The sequence below is a fragment of the Eriocheir sinensis genome, chromosome 26 (assembly GCF_024679095.1).
Source record: "Eriocheir sinensis breed Jianghai 21 chromosome 26, ASM2467909v1, whole genome shotgun sequence".
In the NCBI taxonomy this organism is placed as follows: domain Eukaryota; kingdom Metazoa; phylum Arthropoda; class Malacostraca; order Decapoda; family Varunidae; genus Eriocheir; species Eriocheir sinensis.
The window spans coordinates 10,184,189-10,208,433 of NC_066534.1; the positions used below are offsets into that span (position 1 = coordinate 10,184,189).

At 41.7% G+C, this 24,245-nt stretch overlaps 2 protein-coding genes across 4 annotated transcripts in view; both read right to left on the minus strand.

The window, feature by feature from the left end:
• The window catches only part of LOC127003747 (cryptochrome DASH-like), a 52,686-nt gene that overhangs the window by 8,085 nt on the left and 20,356 nt on the right, over window positions 1–24,245 (minus strand). Inside the window, exons 1-10 of one of the 3 annotated variants that reach the window (XM_050870736.1) lie at window positions 16,240–16,414; window positions 13,950–14,050; window positions 13,509–13,681; window positions 12,554–12,650; window positions 11,313–11,440; window positions 7,912–8,060; window positions 5,951–6,113; window positions 5,534–5,659; window positions 2,632–2,735; window positions 310–467 (exon numbers count right to left, since the gene is read on the minus strand). In XM_050870736.1, coding sequence (XP_050726693.1) covers window positions 310–467; window positions 2,632–2,735; window positions 5,534–5,659; window positions 5,951–6,113; window positions 7,912–8,060; window positions 11,313–11,440; window positions 12,554–12,650; window positions 13,509–13,681; window positions 13,950–14,021 — 1,170 coding nt within the window. In that variant the 5' untranslated portion in view covers window positions 14,022–14,050; window positions 16,240–16,414. Of the gene's footprint in view, window positions 1–309; window positions 468–2,631; window positions 2,736–5,533; window positions 5,660–5,950; window positions 6,114–7,911; window positions 8,061–11,312; window positions 11,441–12,553; window positions 12,651–13,508; window positions 13,682–13,949; window positions 14,051–14,603; window positions 15,133–16,239; window positions 16,415–24,245 lie in introns of those variants that run through there. The other 2 variants (XM_050870737.1, XM_050870738.1) reach the window with 2 other exon arrangements.
• Window positions 15,658–18,582, minus strand: LOC127003905 (uncharacterized). Its single transcript, XM_050871009.1, has 2 exons — window positions 18,493–18,582; window positions 15,658–16,047 (listed from the first exon to the last, which is right to left on the minus strand). The coding sequence occupies exons 1-2, from the start codon at window positions 18,580–18,582 to the stop codon at window positions 15,658–15,660; spliced, it is 480 nt and encodes a 159-aa protein (XP_050726966.1).

The window sequence follows — 24,245 nt, forward strand, 5'->3', positions numbered from 1 at the left end:
TACAATCCTTTTAATCATCTGTTATCTAACATTGGATAAGACATATTCTTAATCATAGTGTCCACAGTAAAGTTTAACCCCTCCAAACCAAAGTTTTTCTCAGGAGTTCCCCCATAATGCAAAAGTCCATGTAGTTGTCAATATTTTTGAAAAGGGTTGCGAGTGGAAATAAATTAAGAACCACTGTTTTAGAGTATACTAGATACTCCAAATACATGGAAGTTTAAAGTGTATCTGATTATTTTATTCTCAGTGAAACCACATCTCTTCAGGGGATCAAATAAAAAAACAGCTCAATGAAAGTCTTACCAGTTGAGATTCAAACCACTCTGCCCCAAGTCTCCAGTCCAGGCCCATGTCCTTGATTAGGAAAGACGCGACATTCTGGCGGCCACGGTTACTCATCCAGCCTGTCTCTCTTAGTTCTCTCATGTTGGCATCCACAAATGGGACTCCTGTTCTGCCCTCTGTGGATGGTGGAATGATTAGAAATATTAAAAACAGCTCACTTATTACTTTTGTGACATTGCAATAAAATCTTTGTCAACATTCTTTGACTCATAATAATTGTGCACACAGCAAAAAGTGGTAAAGTGAGAACAGGACCAGAAAATACAGAAATTTTAAGTGTTCTATTGCAGCTGAAATGTGGTAAAAAACTGACAGAAATGATGACATAAGTATGTGCCCCCACACGCAGCATGCTGAACAAGTGAAATTTAAAACAATCTGTTAGAAGATACAAGCAAAGCATTAGAAGATATTATTAGAAATACAAAAATGTAATTCTTACAGGAGACTTTAACTGCAAAAATGTCATATAGGAAAAGTTTGAAGGGGAAGGTGAAGAAAATACATGGGGAGCTAAAGTATAAAATTGGCCACAGAAAACCTCATGATATAGTGGGTAAGGGAAGAGACGAGACTTAAAGAAGATGAACCAGAAAGATTGGACTTAATTTCTACCAAAGGGACAGACTTGTTAAATGAAGTGCAAAATGAGTGCCCACTGGGAAAAAGTGACCATGAAGTATTACAAATAGAAATAAATGAAGAATGTGATGATATTGTTTTTTTCTTTTTTTTCAGAAAAAATACAACAAGTGTTAACCCGGCAGCTTCGGCGGACCCCGTTTGGGGCTCGCGTGAGTCGGTCCGCTGCCCGTTCTGGGCTCAGCTCCAAACCCCTAATTCGAGCTAATTGTAGGCGGTGGCAGCATAGAGCAACCCACCATGCATGCCCTGGGTCATTGTGGTGGGTGAGTGATCTTGAGGTGGGCTTATTTGTCATAGGTGGTGCTGTAAGGTCATGGCAGACTGAATTAGCTATCCATACATTAATCACTTGTCAAATTCTCTAAAGTAGACAAGAAGTGACTCTTGGCTAGATGCCACGCGTCATGAGACTGTTTATTTTGTAACAAACACCACCCAAAAAGAATGGAGTTTGAGTAAAAGCAAATATTTTCAATGGCTTTATGGTTATGAGAGGAGTACTCTGATATACGTTCCATGCTCTTTTCTTAGTCTCAAAATGCAGTGTAATGCTGACGTTTCTTGGCCACTTCTCGGCCTTCCCATAGCCGAAGTCCATGAGTTAATAGCACAAAAGCTGTGCAAGATCGGTGTCGCATGACCCTCCAACACACCCCCAACAATTTATATTATGCAACTAGGGGTCTAAAATGGAAAAGGCTGAAAAGCAAAGATGGCCCCACTATAAACAAAAACTACAATGCCATGTTGTAGGGTTCATCAGGGCTAACAAATGTTATTATACAATGTTATGTCTACAATGCATGGGTAAGCCAGGAAAATAACTTGAGAACAACAAGGAGAAGATGGACAATCTGTTGATCAGCGTCGCAGATGCCGATAAAAATATGACTACTTAATAAAATTTATAATGAAGAAGTAAGAAAGTGGGTACCTTTCTATGTGATTTATAAAAGAGGGAAAAAAGAGTGGTTTAATACAAGATGTCTGGAAGCAAATAAAAAAAAATAAAAAGATAAAGCATGGAGAAACTTTAAAAGGAGAAGGAATGCCATAAATAGGGAAAGCTACAGACAAGCTAGAAATGATTACACCAAAGTGAGGAGAGAAGAAGAAAAAAATCTGAAAATATAATGGAAAAATGTAAGGAGGATCCAAAACTTTTTAAAGACATGTAAATAAGAAATTAAGGAAAAAAACTGTGAAAACAATCAATGTGGGTGACCAAGCCTGTGAGGATGTATTATCAAGTAATTCATAGTAGTATGATGTGCTTATATGTCCAGAGAATTACAAACAAAAATGGTGAATGCTCCTCACAGTTGCCTATGGTCCATATCATCTTAAATTCACCAGGCAAGGATAACAAGAAATTCTATATAGGGTCTGGTTGAATAGACTGATGACAGCACAAACCAACAAGGTCAAGGGCAAAAAAAGGAATGAAAATGCCAAAAGCAGATAAAAAAAAAATGTCTCTTTCCACCTCAGAAAAAGTCAGCTCAAGAAATAAAATTTTAAATGACAAGATTAAAAACTAATAAATATTGGCAATATGTGGCTTCTCAAGTAGTAAATTAGTACTTGTACAACCATTCTTTTACCTGATTCATAATACAGGGCACAGACACACACCTTTCCATTTCTCAAACATATCATGGTCTTGTTTCCACTTTAATCTCTTGCCCATGATGCCCGATGGGTAGAACACACGGTCTCCAAACTTCATGCATACAAACCTGTAATTAATGTATAATTAAGTTTTTTTGGTAAGTACTACAAATTATAGGTATTAAATAGTTGGGGGAATTCAGGGCAACAAATACAGGAAATTCTCATTTACCGTGAAGGTTAGGCTCCTGAAAGGATCATCTAATTTAAATATCCTGTAAATTCAACATTAAGTTGTGTAGAGGATGATGAGTGAAAGGCTGATTAGTCCAGATGGCATACCTGTGGAGGCATGGAGACATTTAGGAGAGAAAGCAGTGGATGTTTGAACTAGATTTACACATTTAACACACTCCTGGAAAGTGAAAGGATGCCCAGGGAATGGATTAGGCACAGCAACAAGTTATGGGAAAGAATAGTGGAAGTTATGTAGGTTAAGAGGAGAGGTGATGATTAGTGAGCAGCAGTGTGGTTTTATGCTAGGAAAAGAACACTACAGATGTGATGTTTGCTCTGAGAATGTTGATGGAGTAGTATAAAGGTTAGGAGTAGTATGTGTTTTGTTGATTTAGAGAAACCATATGCAAGGGTACTGAGAGAAGAGGTGTGGTTATGTATGAGGAAGTCAGGAGTAGAAGAGAAACATGCAAGAGTGGTACAAGATATATATGAATTCAGTGTGCAGGGGTGAGGTCTGTGGTAGAAATGACAGATGGGTTCATGTTGGAGGTGAGATTATATTAAGGATTTGCTTTGAGCCCATGTTTGCAAAGGTGATGGACAAGTTGATAGATGGGATCAGGCAGGAGTCTCTGTGGAGTATGATGTTCAAGGATAACATTTTGACTTGTAGTGAGGAGAGCCTGGATAGGCAAAGTATGCACTGGAGAGCACAGGAACAAGTCAGTACGACAAAAAACATACATGTGTGAATAGGAGGGAGAGTGGAGAAGTAAGGATGTAAGGAGTAGAGGTAGCAAAATTGGATTAGCTTAAAGACTTAGGGCTAGTTTCACAGTTCCCCATGATGGGTTAGTAAGCTCCCAAACCAATACCAGAGCCTTCGAAATTTCCTTGTATAGTGTCTGGTGTTTATATTTAAGTTCACAAATTTGATAAAACTATATTAGAAAAGTCTTGTGTATTTAGCGTGGCATCAAAGACCTCCCCAGTTTGGATTGTATGGGATTCTATAGTTTGGTTCGGGCTGTTACGAAGACACTGTGTTGGACTGTGAAATCAGCTCTTAAAGTCAACTGTATAAAATAACAGGGAATGCAGAAGAGAGGTGAAGAACAGTGAGCAGATAGGGTGGAGTGGGTGAAGAGTCTCAGGAGTATTTTGCAATGGAAGGGTACCAGCATGAGTGAATGGAAAAGTTTACGAGATTATAGTGAAGCCAGATAAGCTGTATAGTTTGGAGATGGTAGCAGTGATTATAAGACAGGAGGTGGAGCAGGAAGTGACTTAGCTGAATATGCTTAGATATTGTTGGAAGTTACAAAGATGGACTGGACTAGAAATGAATGTATTAGAGGGACAGTTCAGCTTAAATGGTTTGGACACAAAGTGAGGCAGTCGAGGTTGAAATTGTTTGGCAATGCACTGAGGATAGATGCTGGGTATACCAGAAGGATGCTGGAGAAAAATTGCCAGGAAAAAAGAAAAGAGGAAGACAGAAGAGGAGGCTTTAACCTGTACAGCCCCGCGCTATTTTGAGCTTTTTTTCACCTTAATCCCAAGCCCTTATAAATTTTTTTTAATAGCATAAATCAATTGCAAATGATCTAAAACTAAAGGGAAAAGGTGTAATAACACTCATATCAGCTTATTTTGACCCTATGGGGGATGGTTATGGAGAGCACTACGGTGCATCCTCCCGCCCGGCTGCCAACCTCTATCATCTTGCGCGGTGTATTATTCTTGCTTTAGTGATGTTTGTAAGCAGCATGATTGTCTCTGACTATGTAAATGCACAACTGTGTAAAATTTATAGTAATTACTAAATATATACTATTTGTGTGTGTAAATTTATACCATACATTAATTTTTATTGTTGCGTCTGTCGATCTTACTGTCACTCATTATTATCTTGACTACTGACAAGGATTCCATCATTGCAGTGCCTGGGTAGAGTGGATGAGTTGCAATTTCTTATTTTTGCCCAAAATTCTTCATTTTTACCTCCTAATTGTGCAGCTATACATGCACCCATTGGGTAAAACTTTACAGCAATAGACTCACCAATCTCTCCTCTTGAATATGCAAAAGACCCAAAGTTCATAGAGTGAATGGTTTGGCCGTGGCCAGATGAGGAATATACGCGTATGTAACTTTTGCCTCACCACCACCTGGAGTGCTGAGTTCACTATGGCTGTGGCTGGGTGTGGCGGAAGTAGGGCAACGCTCTCTCTCTCTCTCTCTCTCTCTCTCTCAAAAAGAAAGATAGCTACCACGTGTCCAATTTGGAAACCCTTGGCTACCATACAAGCCACAAAAGAAAAGGGAGAAGTTGGTGTCGGATATAGACGGCAGCAGGCCAGGCCCTCGGTGTACAAATGCAGTGTTGGCTATAGCCGACAGCAGGGCTGTACGGGTTAAAGATGTGGTGAGTAGGAACATGCAGGCAGTTGGTGTGACAGAAGAAGATGAAAAGGATGGAAAGGATGGAAATAGAAGACTCATTGTGGCTATCACAAATGGGAACATAAAAAAAAAAAAAATAATAATAATAATAACAACTTTCTCCTGACTTTCTTGAACTTACTATCTTCACTCATATAAAATGCAGGTAGCTATTACCTGCAGATATACACAGTTGCTTATAAAAGCGAATGCATGTTTTGTCTCAAATAGCTATACTTACTTGAAGTAGTCCCTCCAGATCATTTCAAAGAGGACCCAGTATGTACTCTGGTTAGCCTGACGCTCCTTCTCATATCGAGCAACTTCAGCCTGGATGTAGCGTGGGGACAAGCAACCATGAGCTAGCCTGTCAGAAAGGAGCCAATAGAGCTGTGACTTTACTTTTAAATGAAGAATAGTCTAAGATAATGAAAGTCTTTTGTGTGTCAACCCATGATGTCTACACTCTAAAGGTCTCTGTTCTGCGAGTGTGTGTCAATGCTAGTTGCTTAAATATTATATACAAAATTACTGTATTGGGAAATATGAAAGGGAAAGCTGGAGAGGAACCAGTGGTCAGTATTATGGTATTATGAATAACAATTGTCAGATCCAAACTCAAAAAACATGATAAACAAATTTAACACAAATATCTTACCAAGGGCTAAATTTTGTTGAGTACTCTGAACCCAGCAACCCATTTCTGGTTTCTTTATAGGTGGCCACATTATCGGTTTCCCACAAGTACTGCTTCACATGGTTCAAACCATGTGACTCGCCTCCAGAGTAAGGGAAAGCAGTTCTCTTGTTTGTGGGTTGCTCTGTAAAAGGATCACATCACCACTTTGTATTCTTTAACTTTTGTTTTGAAGTAGGAGAGTAAGCTAAAGTATTTAAAGCTAACACTCCCTTTTCATTACATGAATTGTGTTCTTAAGTATTTTTCTCCATGATATCCAGCTTCAGTACTCAACATTTTTTAGTTGTCCCTTAGCTGCATGCTTAACTTTGATGACATGGGTGTTCATGATATTTGTAACATTTGTTTGCATTGTAAGTAAACATCACTCTTCAATTTCCACAAAAGCCACATGAAAAAATCACATCTAATTGATGTTACACTGCAGTGGACTGAATTTTGCACTTATGTAATTGGTTCTACAGAAAAGTGTGAAACCTGCATCCACAAAAGGCAGGACATTCTTGCAGGTGCTAAACAAGTTATTTTCTATTCTTCTCACACCTTATTTCATTTCAGTTTTGCTTCCCTAGAAATAAAGCTACGTCATGCTGGCCTAACAATGAATATCCTTTCATTTATGACAGTATTCTTGAGAAAAGACTTCTTTATGACATTTTTTAAACTGTTAAAAGAGGAAGGCTATTTTGACAGCTCTAATTTTTTGTGTATGTTACCAAAGGAATGAGAAGACTTTATAGTCTTTTTAGATGTATAACATAATAAAATTAACCTTTTCACACATCCGTCAGGGGCTCCCTATGGGGCCTCACAGAATGGCCTGACCATGTGGCAATTTTTTTTTTTCATGTTGTCAATTTCAATTTCACCCACGAGCATTCTTTTTTCCTGGCATTATTATATATCATTGGTTTTGGAAGAGATTATTCTGCCTTAAGGAAGAAAAAAATATCAAGAAATGCAAATAAATAGTGAAGTTCACCAACTCTGGAAAAACATTGATTAAAGATAAATAAAAAATGTTTACATTCACCACCTCATAGCTCGAAACTTCCTGAGTCAACTTTTTATGATTTATATGCCAATAAAAGGAGACTTTTATGAGAATTCCAACGCTATCACTGGAATTTTCATACGACCAATTGTTGAGAAAATTGAGGAAAACTATATTTTTCTATCTATTCTGTTCTCTCCAGTAGAAGAAACAGCTCAAGGGCAGCAAACAAAACACAATGGGCAGGTCAAGGCAGTCAAAGTAGAGTTAATTTTGGCACAATAATAATCATAATAAATACCATTAAGTCTCTCCTTAACACTCTCTGCTAGTTTTTTTTCACTTTTTCCATCATCACCATCACTTTCATAAGAATCATCACCATGCTCTGTACAAATTAGCATCAAAATCTCTTCACTTGATAATTTCTTAGCCATATTTTCTAATACTAACAGTTACTGGTCCCTGCAAATATAAAACAAAATATTGTATCATGGGATGATCAATTTACATCGGAAGTAAGAATAAATTTCACCAATTTCGTCTGACAACTTACTATAATCTAGGCTTACCAGGCTCCAGACACAATTTAAAGGGACGACAGCCCATGCTCACAGACTGCCTGCTGAGAGGCAACAAAGCCACGGGCAATTATCACTTCAAATCCAACAGCACGAGAAAGTTGATGACTAGTTTATTTTATAGGTCTAGCTTGGATCTTTGAAGCAAAAAATTTTGATGCGATTCTGAAAGATACTTTATTTTTTGCGAACTTTTAAAAGTTCTATGACGCGATTCGAGTCAAAAGCTCAGATGTAGACCATTCCGTTTTGACATGAATCGCGTCATGGTGCGTGAAAGGGTTAAGCTGTAAGTGATGTCTGACAAAAAGTTGACTTCCTCACACCCTAGAAAAGTGGCACACCTTTCACTCCCAGCTGGGCGAGGGATGGCAGCTGGCCTGGGTCTACATCTGATGGGAGTGGCTTCAGGCAGTCTGGCATCACTACTGGTGCCCTCACACGACTCTGAGCCTCCACTGCCTTGCGAAAGTTTGTGTATGTGTCAGGCACTCTGAAGACAAATAATTATTCAGGCAATGCATTAAAAAAAAAAAAAAAAAAAAAAAAAAAAAATATATATATATATATATATATATATATATATATATATATATATATATATATAAAGAAAATCAAAAAATTAAAAATTAAATTGAACATGACCCTGATAAAAAAATACTATTGATTTGTAAACCTTCCTTTTGTGCTCCTAAATAATTCACTTCACTTAAACCTTTATTTTCCTGATCATTAAGATATTATAATTTGAACCTTTACTTTCCAAGATGAATATTTTACGGTCATACCTTGGTTTACGAGCTTAATTTGTTCCAGAATTTCGCTTGCAAATCAAAACTTGTAAACCAAAATGAACGAACACTGTAGTGCTGAAAACACAAGATCGCCCACAAGAGCACAAATGTAAGCGGACATGAGCGCACGGGTGCTACCTCTGTGAGTGTACAACTCAGATTGAGACCCTATTCTCATTGTTTTCCCCTTTGAGCGCTCTTGTCCTGCGGCAAATAAAGGGAACCCATGCTCACACAAGAGGATCGCCAAACTCGGGGTATTGAAAACACTGAAAAAGTGCTTATTTGTTACAGCCCGTGGAGAAGCTGACTTTTTCCCCACTTTACTCCCTTGTTATCTCAAAATACGTACCTTGGAAAAAGGCAGAAAGTGTAAAGAGAGAATGGGGTGTTTTGAAGCCGCAGCTGAAGGCGGCTGCCTTACAATTGGCTGAAAGTTCTGAAAACACGCTTGTGATTTGCTATAAGTCCAATGATGTCATTGACGGCGCTCACCCAATCAGCGGCCTCTAACTATGGCTAAACAAAAGCTTTGTGAACGTTGATAGTTAAATCACTAGTTTGAAGTTTTTACTGTGGGCCATTAGCCTGCATCTCTGTAAATCCTGCCCCAGCACGTGTGAACACGATCAGCCAACTAAGGGAGCCAAAAGGGGCTCGCACACATTCCCGATCAAATTCCCAGTTTCCCTGATCACCCTTGGTTTGCCACTCAGGGCCTGATCGCTGGCAAGATTGGCAGTATTCCTGGTTGGTGGTTTGATAGGTGGCACACCTGCAGTTTTCCGCCTGTGTACCGCAGGCAGACTGGCGGCTTATCGCCTGTAAACCGGTGACCATGTACGAATTTTTATTTCTTCGACCAGTGACTGATCCACGACAACCGCAGGTCAGCCTGCGGTAGGCCGCCTGTTTACCGCAGACAGACAGGCAGCAGACCTGTGTACTGCCTGCTGCACGTCAGCGATCAAACACGGTCTTCGCTACACCTGGTGTGTAGGGTATGTATAATAAACACACCACCAGGTGTTTTTGATCATTTATGTGTTTGACATCACCATGGCTTTCCTCAGCTCTTGTGAATGTGAGATTGACTTCTTTACATTTGACGTGGACAGTGACCAAAGTTTGTTGATGCTCGTTTACCTGCTGGAAAATAGACGATTGAAAAGAATAAAAAAGAAAAGATGTAGGGCAACGTGAGTAAGAACATGGATGCAGAGAAGAAAAATCTAATGCATATGGACAGGGACATGTTCCAGAAGGTACTGAACAGAGTCACACTAGATGGTGTTTTAATTGAGCCCATCCACCTAATTGCATGCCACACCTTGCTAATCTCCAGGTCAAACACAGGTGTTAACGCGCAGTCTACTGCTGGTCTGCTGCCGGCTGCCTGTGGTTTGCCGCCTGTTGTCAGCAGTTGACCACCGGCAATTGCAGTTGTACCACCAGTCAGTAGCAGGTTTTTTTCAAGACCGCCAGTCAACCGGAAGCATCCCCGATATTTTTGAAAATTCTGAAGTTCACCGCCAATGATTAATATTTTTAAAAATTTTGAAGTTCACCAACGGTGCTCGGCAGCGTCTATGGTCTTCAGGGTTTACTGGCGGTGCATTGGTGACTTGCTGATTGGGAATGATCGGGGAAGATCGGGACCGTGACTGGGAACATGTGCGAGTCCCTTTAAGCTGCTGTTGTCACACTGGGCCTTTTTCCTACAACCATGTTGGCGATAGGGGTAACTGGCAACTCCAACTTTTCTGGGTGTGCGTCAATCACGGCCAAGGTCGGTTGTCCGTATTCACAACGTAAACAAAGCAGTCGCCCTGGATCGACATGGCTTTGTTGTAATGCCCCGAGGGTCGCACGGGGGGTACTGCTCCTTATTTTGTGACGGTATTGAGAATTGAATGAAATGAAACAGTGAAACTTGGAATGATTTAACTCACTCCCCCATGACTGAGTGTGACTAGGTAGGCTGCCACTGCCCCAAAGATCTGTTGATCGAACACCAGCTCGATGGGGAGAAAAAAAGAAAATAAACTACATTCAATCACGTTGGGTGAGAAACTAGAGAAATTCTTGGGTAGCGCTGGAGCGTGTTATGGGGGGGGGAGGACGTGAGGCTAGTTTTGCCATGTGTCGTCCGGCCAATCTATCAAAACATTAAAACTGACAATAAATGGTGATTGAAAAGGACAAATAATATAATTAAGGGTTTAATATGATGAATTACAAAAAAAACTGATTATTAATACAAGAGATTAAACAGCCATACCTAGCCTGGAGATGACTTAAGCTTCCATTGACTATATATACAGTCAAGTTTAGTGCTATACATTAGGAAGAAAGCAAGTGCGAAACTTGGGAGGGTACAGTAGTGCGATGCAAATTATCTATGACCACCCTCCTTCACATCATCCCTAAGTCCTTGCCTCTTGCTGCTTTAAGTAGCCTAACTTCCAATCTAACATGCAGCTGGCTGTGGTTTAGGCCTCATGTGATTTCAGTCTAACCCTCAAGTAGTAGGGAAAGTGGTAATGGGGGGTGGCATTGCTCATGATTTTTCTGGATTTCTTAGGGAAGAAAAGATAACAAGTCTTGGAGAGGCATCCTGAGAGGCATGGGAGTGAGAGGAGGGGGGGTGGCAGTGGTGAGGAGGGAGGAGGAGTAGGCCAGTAACCTCCCTGCACACCTCAGATACCACCTTTCATCTTCCCCATGCACCACATTCATCACTCACAGGTTAACCACATTACTTGTTTATTTTACATTTTATATCCCTGTGCATGATTATATGACAAATTAATGATAATAACTCACATAATGAATGAAAATAGGGTCAAAATAAGGGTTTAGTCCAACATAGAAAACACTAAGTCTATTCCTTCAAGGAAGAGTAAATGTTTTTATTTTTCTGAAGGTAAGAAAATTAATTCTTGACCTACCTGGTGATTGGAAATGGAAGATCAGCCTTGTGGTAGAGGGTCATGCCCCACAGAGGGTGGATCTGTACCCCATGTTGGTGACAGTTTTCCTTTACTCTCTTTTCTACATCAGTCTCCTCTTTGGTCACCTATAGAGCATAAATACACTTTCACTGTTATCAATATCTGTATCAGACTTAGACTATTATCAATATTTTGTTGGTTTTGTCAGTGACATTTGTCATTCTCATGAAATAGACTGCTTAGGACATTAATTAAAAAGTAAATAAATAAATAAAATTAATAATAGGGCTGACAGTGATGGATTCAACTTGTTGTGATGAATCTATGAAAGGCAGAAAAAGTTTCATAAAATTATTATAGTGCATGCGTGAAGGAGAGTGAAATTTGAAAGTAGGTACTATAGTGAAACCAAATTGTCGAGTCCGTTTGGGCGGAGGCTCCCACAAAACAGAACAAACAAAAAAAGGTTACTACACAGAATATATGATTATGATATGTGATTGCCCCTGTGAAGGCATGGGGCTTAGGTCAATTGATGGCCCATAGGAGTGATAAAGATTAATGAGCTGATTGGGTAATGAGCAGAGGGCAAATAGTCCAGCAGCTACTTCCTGTAAGAGGCCAAATAAAGGATATCGTTCAACACCCCCTACAGATAAGGTTTGACTTGATAGGGTCGTAGGGGAGACCCTCTGGAACACCCCTAGGTAGTTTGTGGTTCTAAATTGTGGTATCACTTAAAAATATAGACCAATTTACATTAACCCTCTCACACACCATAAGTTTCAATAAGTTTTCTTTTCCGCGCTCATTTCAAACATCGGGTCTCGCTGGTCAAGGCAGTTTTTTTAGCGCGGCGAAAAATTATGTTTCTCAGCTACTTTCTTCCCCAAACCTTCATTTATCATCACACATTATATATCAATGGCTTCCTTATTTGTTGTAGTTTTTCATGAATCAATAAAGAAATAATAATAGTAATTCATAGGACCGTTTATGGACATGGAATAAAGTGCGCATAAACAATTTTTCTACTTAGGTCATGTTCCCACCTCCATAACTAAAAACTTTGTGTGTCAACTTTTCTTAATCCTTTTTTATTTTAAAAAAATCATGATTTTTTTTCAACCCTGGGTTCTGAAGATATTTGTCTAATGAACGTGGCTACCTCAGTCATTCTTTTCCATCACTCCTGAATAGGGCAGATAGACAAGGAAACAAAATGGAAGACTCCTCACCTCTTCCTGGTACACCAAATGACACTCATGGTCAGTTAGAGACTTGACCAGGAGTGGTAAAATATTCTCAGGTTGACCCAGCCTCACTACCAGATCACTGAAAGAGAAAGGGAACATTAGGGCCTATCATCATCCTTCATATACAAACAGGAATCAAAGGCATGACCTACTGACCTCCCAATCAAATATGAGGCATCTAGTGCTCAAGGGGCGAACAAGCCAATTACCTAGTTTTGAGCTACAGGCCTTCAAAGTCAAGCATAGCAAAAACATAATGAAAAACACACAAAACAATATCATCATACATCAATAGAAAGTTTTTAGCAAGACAAATTCAATGGACTCAGTGTTTGTGTAAAATTGTGTTAGTTATTAAAAAAACACAAATATGTAAGGGTGTTTTTTATTAATGCATGTTTATTATCCGATTTAATCCAAATTCAGAAAATTAAAAGAACATGATGTAACTAACAGCCAGTTTAAATTTCAAAACAAAATTTCCATATTTAGGTGTTTTATGAGTGTTTTACTAGTGATCTTCGCCCTTAGAGCCCTGATACAGCCGACTTCATACACTCTGCAGACAGGCAGAACACGCTACTCTCACCACCCTTCTACTGGGCCATAGAGACTGCTTTCCCATTTTCACATTCACAGAGGGTTGCACAGTGCTTCCATCTAATGGAAACCAGTGAAAACTCAAAATCCACCATGTTGGCGTGTTCACCCCTTTGAGCTCTAGACGCCTCATTTATACTCACTGTTACACAGATCTTATTCGGAAGCCAGGCATTTCTCAGCTTATACAAATTCAAGTATAATTGGTAACAACTTTTGTAATTCCTCCTCTGGTAGGACTGACAAACATTCTCAAATAGATTTATAATTGGTATAGTATTGATACAAAGTTGAGGTGAGCATATTTTTCAAATCAATTGCAAATCCTTCATCCCACCTGCCCTTCTTCCTCAGAGTGTTCCGTAGGTCCGCCACGCTCTCCAGGAGAAACTTGGCTCGATGTGGACCAGTTTTGGGGAAATCAAAGTGGTAGGTCCCCTTAAAGTGGCAGGGGTCAAAGCAATACACTGGCAGCACTTTGTCAACATTGCTGTTTGCTTTGAGAAGGATCTGTAAAAAAATTGTTATATTACTTATATGAATTCAAAATCATGTTATTCTATATATATAATAAAAGACACATATAAATTGCAAAGTGCATGCTGATATACAAAAGATGACAATATCAACATCAATAAGTATTTAAATTCAACCAAATCTCCTTATGCAGGAGAGTAGCTCAGACAGCATTACTGCTTCATACTACCATTATATGATAAGAGATTAACACTAAGCAGGCCTTTTGTGCATCTTTTATGTTCAAGACTTAGGAACTCACCTCATTATCATGGTATCTTAGGTCATTGCGCAGCCAACAGATAGCCACACGAGGGTTGCCTCTTCCTGCCATACTCGGATATCATGTACCTCACTGCTACACTGTGTGAAAAAAAGCTGTACTTGTTCTGCTTGCAACATAGAGATCATATTTTCTTGGAAATTGATACAAATAAAAAAATCTTCAATTCATAAGACTGTACTGCCTGTGTCGAATTTGGTTAATTTAGCTAACTACTGCTTCTAATATACCGAAAAAATAGCATGCAGAGTGCATAGGATACTTCATTTGCTTCACATTTGTTAGGTTCTAGTTACCAATTCATACCAATTTACTGCGTCGATGCCTTAAATATGTGGCGATACCTTGAAAATTTCTAAGTCCAGTGTTTTTCTTTCACGAGGGTTCCCTAAGCAGACTGAGCCTCATAGATGCCTTACATTACACCACAGAAACTAGTTCCTAAGTCAGTAGTATCCAGAACCAGGGTTGTTTGATTTAAATCAAGTTGATTCACATCAAATGTTTTTTTCTAAATCACTGATTTAAATCAAGATTTATATTATTTGATTTTTTTTATTTCATTGATTTAAATCTTGATCTTATTGAAGGGCAACGATATAAAATGGAAAAATAAACAAAGAAAATACTTACTTTGATATCAATATTTTCCCTGTTAACTTCACAAATTTTCCTGAGCTGATATAGATATAAATCTTCAGTGAGCCACACATGGTCTGTCAAGTCACAAGAACAAGACGTTGACCGCCTTTTTCACGATATCTTGCTGAGGTTGAGTGATAGTTTCAAAAGTATTTTACAACATGAAGCACATGTTCTTCTATGTTACCAATTTCCAAATCATGAGCCAAAACATATAGAATGTGTGCAGGGCAACCATGGGTTAGCAACTTCAGTTCATTTGCTTGTTGTAATTGCTTTCTCATCTTGTTGACATTGGCTGTATTAGATGCAAAGGTCCGTCCTCATATAGCAAATTTCTCACCCCGTGGTTATTTCTTTTATGCCTCCATGATCTAGTGGTGCGTGCCGAACTACGAATCCATGGTCCTGGGTTCGAATCCCAACCTGGGCAGTCAGCGTGGAGCTCACCCAGCTATTCATCTTTCCTTTCAGGCTGGTGGATAAATGTGTACCTGGAGAAACCTAGGGAAGGTACACTGTCAAAAAAACACCGTTGTAAAGCAATGGTGCCAAGTGCAGTGGTGTTTATATAGTATCATCATTCATATTTATAAAAAAAAATATATATATATATATATATATATATATATATAGAGATATATATATATATATATATATATATATATATATATATATATATATATATATATATATACATATATATATACATATATATATATATATATATATATATATATATATATATATATATATATATATATATATATAAAACGTACCCTTATTAAATAGTTATATCTTTACAGAGTACTTTACGTTCATTCAGGAGTGGTAAATACTAAACACAGTTTAGGTTTTGTGGGTTACATGGCAGCACGCAGGAAAGGGAATTCCCCCTTCTAGCCAGCACCTCAGATGACTTCCAGAGGTGGTACTAGTATAGCAACTATAATGACCATCATAAAAGCCGACTAGGGTGGGAGGCCATCCGGGGTGACTAGGGTGGGAGGCCATCCGGGGTGACTAGGGTGGAGGGCCGGAGTGGTTAGGGTGGGGGTCCGGAGTGACTGGGGTCCGGAGTGACTGGGGTCCGGAGTGACTGGGGTCCGGAGTGACTGGGGGCCAGAGTGACTGGGGGCCGGAGTGACTGGGGGCCGGAGTGACTGGGGGCCAGAGTGACTGGGGGCCGGAGTGACTTAGGGCTGGAGTGAGTGGGGGCCAGAGTGACTGGGGGCCGGAGTGACTGGGGGCCGGAGTGACTGGGGGCCGGAGTGACTGGGGGCCGGAGTGACTGGGGGCCGGAGTGACTGGGGGCCGGAGTGACTTGGGGCTGGAGTGACTTGGGGCTGGAGTGACTTGGGGCTGGAGTGACTTGGGGCTGGAGTGACTTGGGGCCGGAGTGACTGGGGGCCGGAGTGACTGGGGGCCGGAGTGACTGGGGGCCGGAGTGACTGATACCCTAAAGTACTTGCTAGTTCCATGAAGGAACTTGCAGAAGTTGACTGTGAGGAAAACATAGATAAACTAAATGACAGATATTTTCAACGAATTATTAGTGTACTCCAAAAAGTGTGCCGTCTGGTTCTGTTGATAAATCCAGGGCCAGCGCTTCACGGCCGCCACTCACCGCTCGTTTTTCTCCTCAGCTCAGTTCAGTAGTAGGCGTGGGATAAGCCTTGACATCGGCTCCCACTAGGCTGTTTCTTTAGTTGTGCTGCAGTTCCTGTGTTTTCTGTGTCTTGTTTTCCAGATAGTTTAAATATATTCTTTTCTTTCTTGTATGTCTTTGATGCTTTGTTCACCAAAAAGAAGTGATTCTTCTATTATTTTTTCTGTGGTGTGAAAAGTTGATTGCTCTACGGCGCCGCAGCTAACAGACGGTCGGGGCCACCACTGGGGCAATCTTGTATTTTGAGTGTTTTATATCGTACATAATTATTTCCTGTACCACCTTGAAAATTGAAAGAGATAAGTCGTTCAAATACTTTGGATATATGAATATTGCTGATGATCCAATCACATAGGGCTCTCCAGTGCGTGGACAGAACGTTCACCCCGCGCTGGAGACCGTCCATGAGACTCACTGTTTACATCTTGCACAACTTGGAGAAAACATTTACGTAAGGATGCAAAATAAAAATAAAATTACTAAAATCATTACTGTAACCTTAATAATTCCTTACATGTCCATAAAATATTGACAATTGGTTATAATTGACTTGAACACTCGATAACAACAACAACAACAAAAACTTCTTCTACTACTACTACTACTACTACTACATAAATGATACCTCCACCCATGTTTATTTTCCCGACACATAATCATGGAGGGCTCCATAGCTTGGAGGTCATTAGCCCCAACTCTGTTCGCTAATGACTGTGGCATCCAACCATATCACTAATACTACCTGACACTAAATCACCTATCATCTATTACGTCTAGATCCCCCTTTCCTTCCCTACTCAAGTCACTCCCGACCCACCCTAATGTCACTCTCCACCACTGTGGCTTCATAGTCCATATTGGAGATGGTGGTGGCTTTTGGGCCAGAGTGTCTGGTGCCCCTGAGACATAGGATGGCCGACCTGAGCAGGGAGAACGAGAGGCGTGTGTAGAAGCATTGGGCCCTGGGACCCATCCCGCCGGATGTGGTGAAGACGAGGGGGGTGAAGCTGCCCTGATCCACATGTTGGATTCTTTCACCGTATGCCCTTGTCTTCTCCTGCTCGTTCCTGTGGTGGGCGGCTTCCAGGGGCAGCTCACGGTGACAGGCAGCCATCGGGTCGAATATGCGGATGTCCATGAACGCCCGCTGTCCGCGCACCCAGAATCCGCGGGCACTTACATCAACCCGTGCCTCCTGTGAGGTATTGGCTGTCCTGTACCGAAGGTGTTCGCCGTCCAGGGGAAGCAGTGCCGGCTCGGTAGTGACGTCTTGGCATACCTCCCCAAGCATGCTGGCTGTCAGATCCCTCACTTCATCGTGTCGAATACAGACGAAGCCTCCTTTGTTACATGTCATGGTGTGGGTGACATCATTTGGTGATCCACATGCACAGAGATCAGGCAGTCCCTCAATCGGCCAGCCATATCTCAGAGCAATGGCGTCGACAAATTCTTGTTTGTTGAGGCTGAAGCCCTTTGCTCTGATTGGTAATGACGTTAGCCAGTTAGAGGCGCCTGCCTCCTGTGCTGTGTGTATTTTTCTACCCATTTCTGTGGACAGGTGGTGTGTAAGACGGTCCAGCTCGTCTTTTTGGGCCTGTTGCCTTTCTTCTGAGATTTTTCTTTTAATATCTCTTATTTCTGTTTGGTCTATCTCGCCCTCTGCCTCCTGAGCGATGATCCTGTTGATGAGTGACCTGGTAAGGCTGATGAAGTTTTGGTTCTCCTTATCTGCCAGCTTCTCAGGGTTGGTGATCCCCATCCCACCCAGTCTTGGGGGAAGTGCTAGCACATCCCTCTCTTCCTCCCCCAAAGCATGATATTTCACCAGCGCCGGCAAGAATACATTCTTGACGGCAGGGACGTGCACAGGTAGGTTGCCCAGGTTGTCTGAGCAACTGCCGTTTTGCCCTTCTCGGCTGATGTTGCCCTTCTGAAAAATAGTGTTACGAATGTGTGTATTTTTTCCTAATATTATTTCCTCCAGGGACGTTATTATAGTCCCCGTTTTCTATTTTTACCCTCCCTCCCCTAGTGCTGTTGCAAAAGTAACCAATGATATTTCCGCTTCCAACAAAACATTATTACACTGAAATTACCTATTTAAATATAAGTATTCATCAATCTAAACTTATTTTAACTATTTTCTCACATTTGAAAACTTATAATATTAGCTATCTAGCTAGTTAATTCATTCCCGCCAAAACGTACTTGAAGCGTCCCTCGCGGCGTCACAGTCACTTCCCCCGCGACCGTCGCGACGCCTTCACACACGTCCCCTCGCAGGTAAAACTCCCCCATATTCACCGTATTTTGTATAGTTAATAACCTTCGATAACATGTGCTGCTATAACAACTAGTGAGTTAAGGATCCCTAGAAGGCTGTGATAACTATGAATCCCATATTATACAGTTGACCGGGTGAAGTGAGGCATGTTGGGTATGATAGGCTGGACTGCTTGCATCACCCGCAGCCCAACACCCACCCTTCATACCGACTCACGATTTGCTTTTTTGTTCTTTGCTGTGCTGTGGGTTCTACAAAACGCTTTCGAACTACACAGTGTTGTGAAAAAAAAATTGTTTGCAGAAGTGGTAGTTTTATATGCAATTGATTGTGTAGAGTGCATTTATAGTGATGAATAATAAATAAAAAAAACAGCTTCCTTCCGTGTGATATGAGCACTTCAGAGTAACCGCTGACGGTTACTCTGAAGTGCTCATAATCACATATCCTCTTTTGAACGTTTGCACTGTCAGCATATCCCTTATGTAAATATGTATATGGAAGTAAGCAAGTTTATTTCTTTCAATTTACCTAGAAATAGTGAGCTCAAGTACTGAATTTTTGTTTTTGCTTATTTGTAATATTCTAATAAAGACAGTGTGCATAAAGTGCAAAGCCTGTTAGGGTGTTTTGTTGTTGCTGTTGTTGCAGTTTGTGTGTGTGTGTGGGGGGGGGGGGGTTGCCCTTTTTTCAGGTTTGAGCAACTGCCCTCTAAAATTCCTGTGCACGTCCCTGCTTGACGGCATTTTCCAGTGGTCGGAGGAGTGGACTGATGCCGGGGATGGTGCGCATCAGGAACGTCCACCGATGTTGGATGCCGTGGGTGTACGCTGAATAGGCAGCGTGTGGCTCAGTCTTGGCAATGGCAGACAAAGCTTCTATTTCCTTCACCCATTCAGCTACTTTGTCTCCCACGTACTCCTTCTTATATACCTCTGTCCCGATCACTGCATCTAAGTGTCGTTGTCCGTCTTTTGTCACAATGACGCCACTTCCTCTAAAAGTTTCTGCGGCATGGTCATAATGTTCAGGTTTGACAATAAGGACAGACTTGGTGGCGTTAGGGATGTATCCTATCTCAGGGCCGGCGGTGTTCACAGTGTCCCACCACCCTTTTAAGTCTGAGATTTTACCAGCACCTGAGAGGTCATCCGCATAAGCCACCTGTTTCACCCGGCGTGTTTCTGCGAACGCGATTTCATTTTGGAGGACTGATAGGCCCAGGGCGTACATAGCCATGGCTATTGGGTCACCTTGTGTTGTTCCCTCAGATGATTTTAACACTTTCACCTTTCCACTGTGGCTATTTATGTATAAGTCAGTCGGGTATGTATAGGTATTTTCGACATACATAGCTAAGCTAGGGCACTTGGTTTTAATGTTGTGTACCATAGTCTTTCTATTTATTGTGTTGAAGGCATTTTTGGCGTCAACAAGAAGCACTGCTTCGCACTCCACGTGGTCGAATATCTCCCGCATGGCATGGACTGCTGCTTCTCCTCCTGCCTGCTGCCCCGCACAAACTTGGAGGTTCCCTGCTGCCATTCTCACATCTTCTTTGACGACAGCCATGATGCATTTGCCTACGATGCGCCGCAGGACTTCTCCGACTCCTATAGGCCTGCATCCCGGCCTCTTGTCCAGGGGAATGAGGCGGCATGCCGTCAGGGCGTCCACATAGTGGCAGCTGGAGGAGGCGAGTTTTCTTGCCAGTGCTGCAATGGTGTTGCGCAAGTCGCCAGCTGCATTGCCACTACTACTACTACTACTACTACTACTACTACTATGTCTACTACAACGGCGACGACGACGACATAACGATTGATTGATTGATTGATAATTTATTGTTGCAAGTAAACGACAAACGTCTACAACAACAATCAACGACGACGACGACGATATGACGACTATATAGTATTTATAATATATAGCAACAACAACAACGATAAGAAAATAAAATAAAAATCAACTGCTACTAGGTAGGTACTACTACTACTACTACTACTACTACTACTACTACTACTACTACTACTACTACTACTACTACTACGACGACGACGACGACAAAATATACCATTACCACCACCAACAACAAGGACAGCAAACAGAAAAAAAAACAATTGCACGTTCAAGGGTAAGAAAGGGCCACGATATGGAAGGGAAGGGACGAGGAGAGAAAGGGAAAGGAATAGTAGGGAAGGAAAAGTAATGAATCGGTAGGCCTAAAGATTGGAAGGTATGGGAAAGGAAGAGGGGAGAGAAAGAGGAACGGATGGAAGGGAAGAAATGAGAAGGTATGGGAAAAGAAGAGGGGAGAGAAAGAGGAACGGATGGAAGGGAAGAAATGAGAAGGTATGGGAAAAGAAGAGGGGAGAGAAAGAGGAACGGATGGAAGCGAAGAAATGAGAAGGTATAGAATAGGAAGAGGGGAGAAAGAGGAACGGATGTAAGGAAGAAATGAGAAGCGATTAGTCGTTGGGGAATGAATCGCCCGAAGCAGACTGAAGTGATGATGCCCTACCCTAACTTTGCTAATCATCTTCGCCCCGTTCCGATAAAATCCAGTCTTTATATTCTAGATTAACTTACATGTCGTAGGTAGAGGGTACTTAGAGTGTCAGTATACATAATTATGCCTTTGGTAATAAATGCCTATGCAGAATCATAGTACTACTGTAATCAATTTTGTGTCAAGACAATGATCACTCCGTGAGACTGAATCGAGGCCTATTACCTGCATAATCCGTGAAAACCAACTCCGGCTATGCGGGTATGTGGCACGCTACCCATAACTCGGACCTGGGTTGTTTCTGTAAGATACATTATATCGAGTGGAGGAGGCCAAGGGGATGCCCACAGAGCTCGTGGCTTGAGCAAGTCGATGGATTCTGCCATGCGGTACTGATGATAGGAAATTGGTATGCATGGAGATTTGTCAAGAGGACCCCCAACACAACGCGGAAATGGCGTCATAGGGTGAGCAAGGCGACGCAGCCCCCCGGTTTATACCCCTAGTGATTGATTGATACATTATCATTCCGGGTAAAAGTCCTCTCCAGCGTGTTCACTTTACATATGTTATTAACTTTCTCCGCCCAGCTTGGCCAGCTAGCTCGAAGTGGTTTTACTTGCCTCGCCGTCCCGCATTACAATACGTCCTTGGGGTAAACCATATGTCTTCAGAGGGTACTCCCCGCCTCCTCTGTTGTCTGCTGTCATATTAGGTGTGTGTGTGTGTGTGTGTGTGTGTGCGACATCACCATTGCACAACCTTTCAATTCTTTTCTTTTCGTGGTATCCAATAGTTACACAGTTACAGTCTCAACACTCGATGATAAATTATTTGAAAGTATAGTCGGTAGTTTCTTTTACAACACTCCTCTCCTTTCGCGTTTCTAAAATACCTTCTCACATATCCGAATAGTCATCTAGTCTAGCTTTCCATTTGTTTATTAATCGGAATACCTACCCACATCTGGTCTTACATATTCTCCTACTTTACCCTTCCAAATCCTCCGTTAAAGTATTATAAATGTTTTCACCAAGGACATATGGAATCGAGGCAGGGTGGACTGTGTGTGAGAAAGAAAGGCCACAGTCTTACATCATTCTTATCTGGCATTCATCTCGGCCACGCATTTATAAATGAAAGTGCTCTGGGAGAAGGGAGAAAGTTTTACGGCAAGGTGAAGGGAAGGTGCTGCAGGGAGATCGCGAGGAAGAGGAGTGAAGGGGCAGCCACCTCGATCAGCGGATCTCGAGACAGTCAGTCCCTCCGAAGAGCAGTCATGGTGTACTGTGCCGTAGAGAAGGGCGCCGGTTCATTGTGGGTGAGGCATACTGTCTTGTGACCCTTTCTCCGCTGCAACCAAAACTCGAACCATACAAGAAGCGTTCGAGGAAAAATATCCATGCTGTAGGTTTCATCCCAGTGTTTCAGCGTTCTTTTTCGGGATGCCCTTATTTGTTGAGCTGCATTTCTCGCTGAAAGAGAAACGTTCCATAGCTTAACTTGGAGGTGACAGCTTTCAATGGCCTTTCTCTTGCTTTCACCAATAAGTCAGTCCATGCACGGGGCAATGTAGTCGTTGTTTTATTTAACGGTACACATAAAAACCTTGTGACCTGCTCGAATTAAGTTCCCCTGTGACAGTGTGGACGATTCCTTGTCGCCATAGCCTATATGGTGCAATCAGATGACCTTGAGGGTCTTGTCTGTTTGTAAGTTGCACGTGTTTATCGGTTGTGGACAAACAACACACGCTCTGACTAACTACGCCGCACATTTCCTCTGGCAGAATGACAAGAGTATGCATGAACAACGCAGGCAACACAACGCCGCACTCCCGGCAGTGATTGTGTAATTAGTATGATGTGTGTGTGTGTGTGTGTGTGTGTGTGTTCGTCATTCACCGTGGTCTGATCACGCGATGGACTCCTTATTGCTGGCCAGTACCTTTCCAGAATGAACTTGGACTTCAGGTGACATCTTTGGGTACGGCCAATACTTCACATCCCCACCCACCCTCGGGAGCCGGGATACAACTTTCATTGCTGGGTGGGCAGTGGAGACTCCATCCGTCTCCGGGAGTTATTCCCGGAACCTCTTGGTTATGAGCCGAGCGAGCAAATCACTGCACTACGGAGCTCTCTCTGTGTGTGTGTGTGTGTGTGTGTGTGTGTGTGTAATTCACTACGGCCTGATCACGTGTTGGACTCGTACTCGCCAGCAGGTAAGCAAGTGCTCTTTATCATCGATCTATGGGTACTGCCAGGACCTCACACACCACACACCCCATCCCCCTTGCTCAAGTGGGGACAGTAACCACTCCTAGTCAACGGAAAGAATCCGCCCTGAGTGGGCTCGAACCGCCCTGTCAGACCGTGTGTGTGTGTGTGTGTGTGTGTGTGTGTGTGTGTGTGTCCTATGAGCTAAAAGGATTTATTGTGAACATTTATGCTGATGACAGTAAGGGTTACAAGATGGTTTATCAGCTCACTTCAACAACCGGAGATTATGTAATTCTATTTGGATTATTATATCTCTTGGGAAAAGAAAGATACTGTACAAGAAACGTCATTACAGAAGTCATACAACAGCGGGGGGAAATCTCTGAGCAGTCTCAAACATACCCAAAATAAGGCTACACATTATGGGTACGTAACGGGAAAACTGATTCAATTGCATTATTAAGGCAGAACTGTTAGTCTCGACTATTCCTTCCAAGAGAGGTAGTCTAGGTCCGTCTCAGCCTGTTCCAAGGAGGCTGAAGCTCTCCCTAACTAGATCACTAATAGATTACAGTTCAAATATCATAACGGATCTCAGCAAAACAAAATTCAAGGCCTTTGAAATAGTAAAGAAAAAAAAGCAATCCAAGGAGTTCGGAACATAACCTTGCGAGAATGAGGTATGGCTGCCACCTCTGGCTCCCAGGGGATAACAGGGAGAATCTCTACAAACCATGGTCTCTCTTCACATAAGATGGTCAACCCGAGGAGATAGTTTTCATTCTTAGCAAATGTTTGTCACCCACCAGTTAGAGGATTATTGGACACATTTGGTGTTTAGCAGTAGCTACACGGACAAAATGGCACATCGAAGGACGTACTTCCTGCGTATCACCAAGAACTTGATGTCCTATACCTATTCTTATGTACTAATAGTAAAGAATGT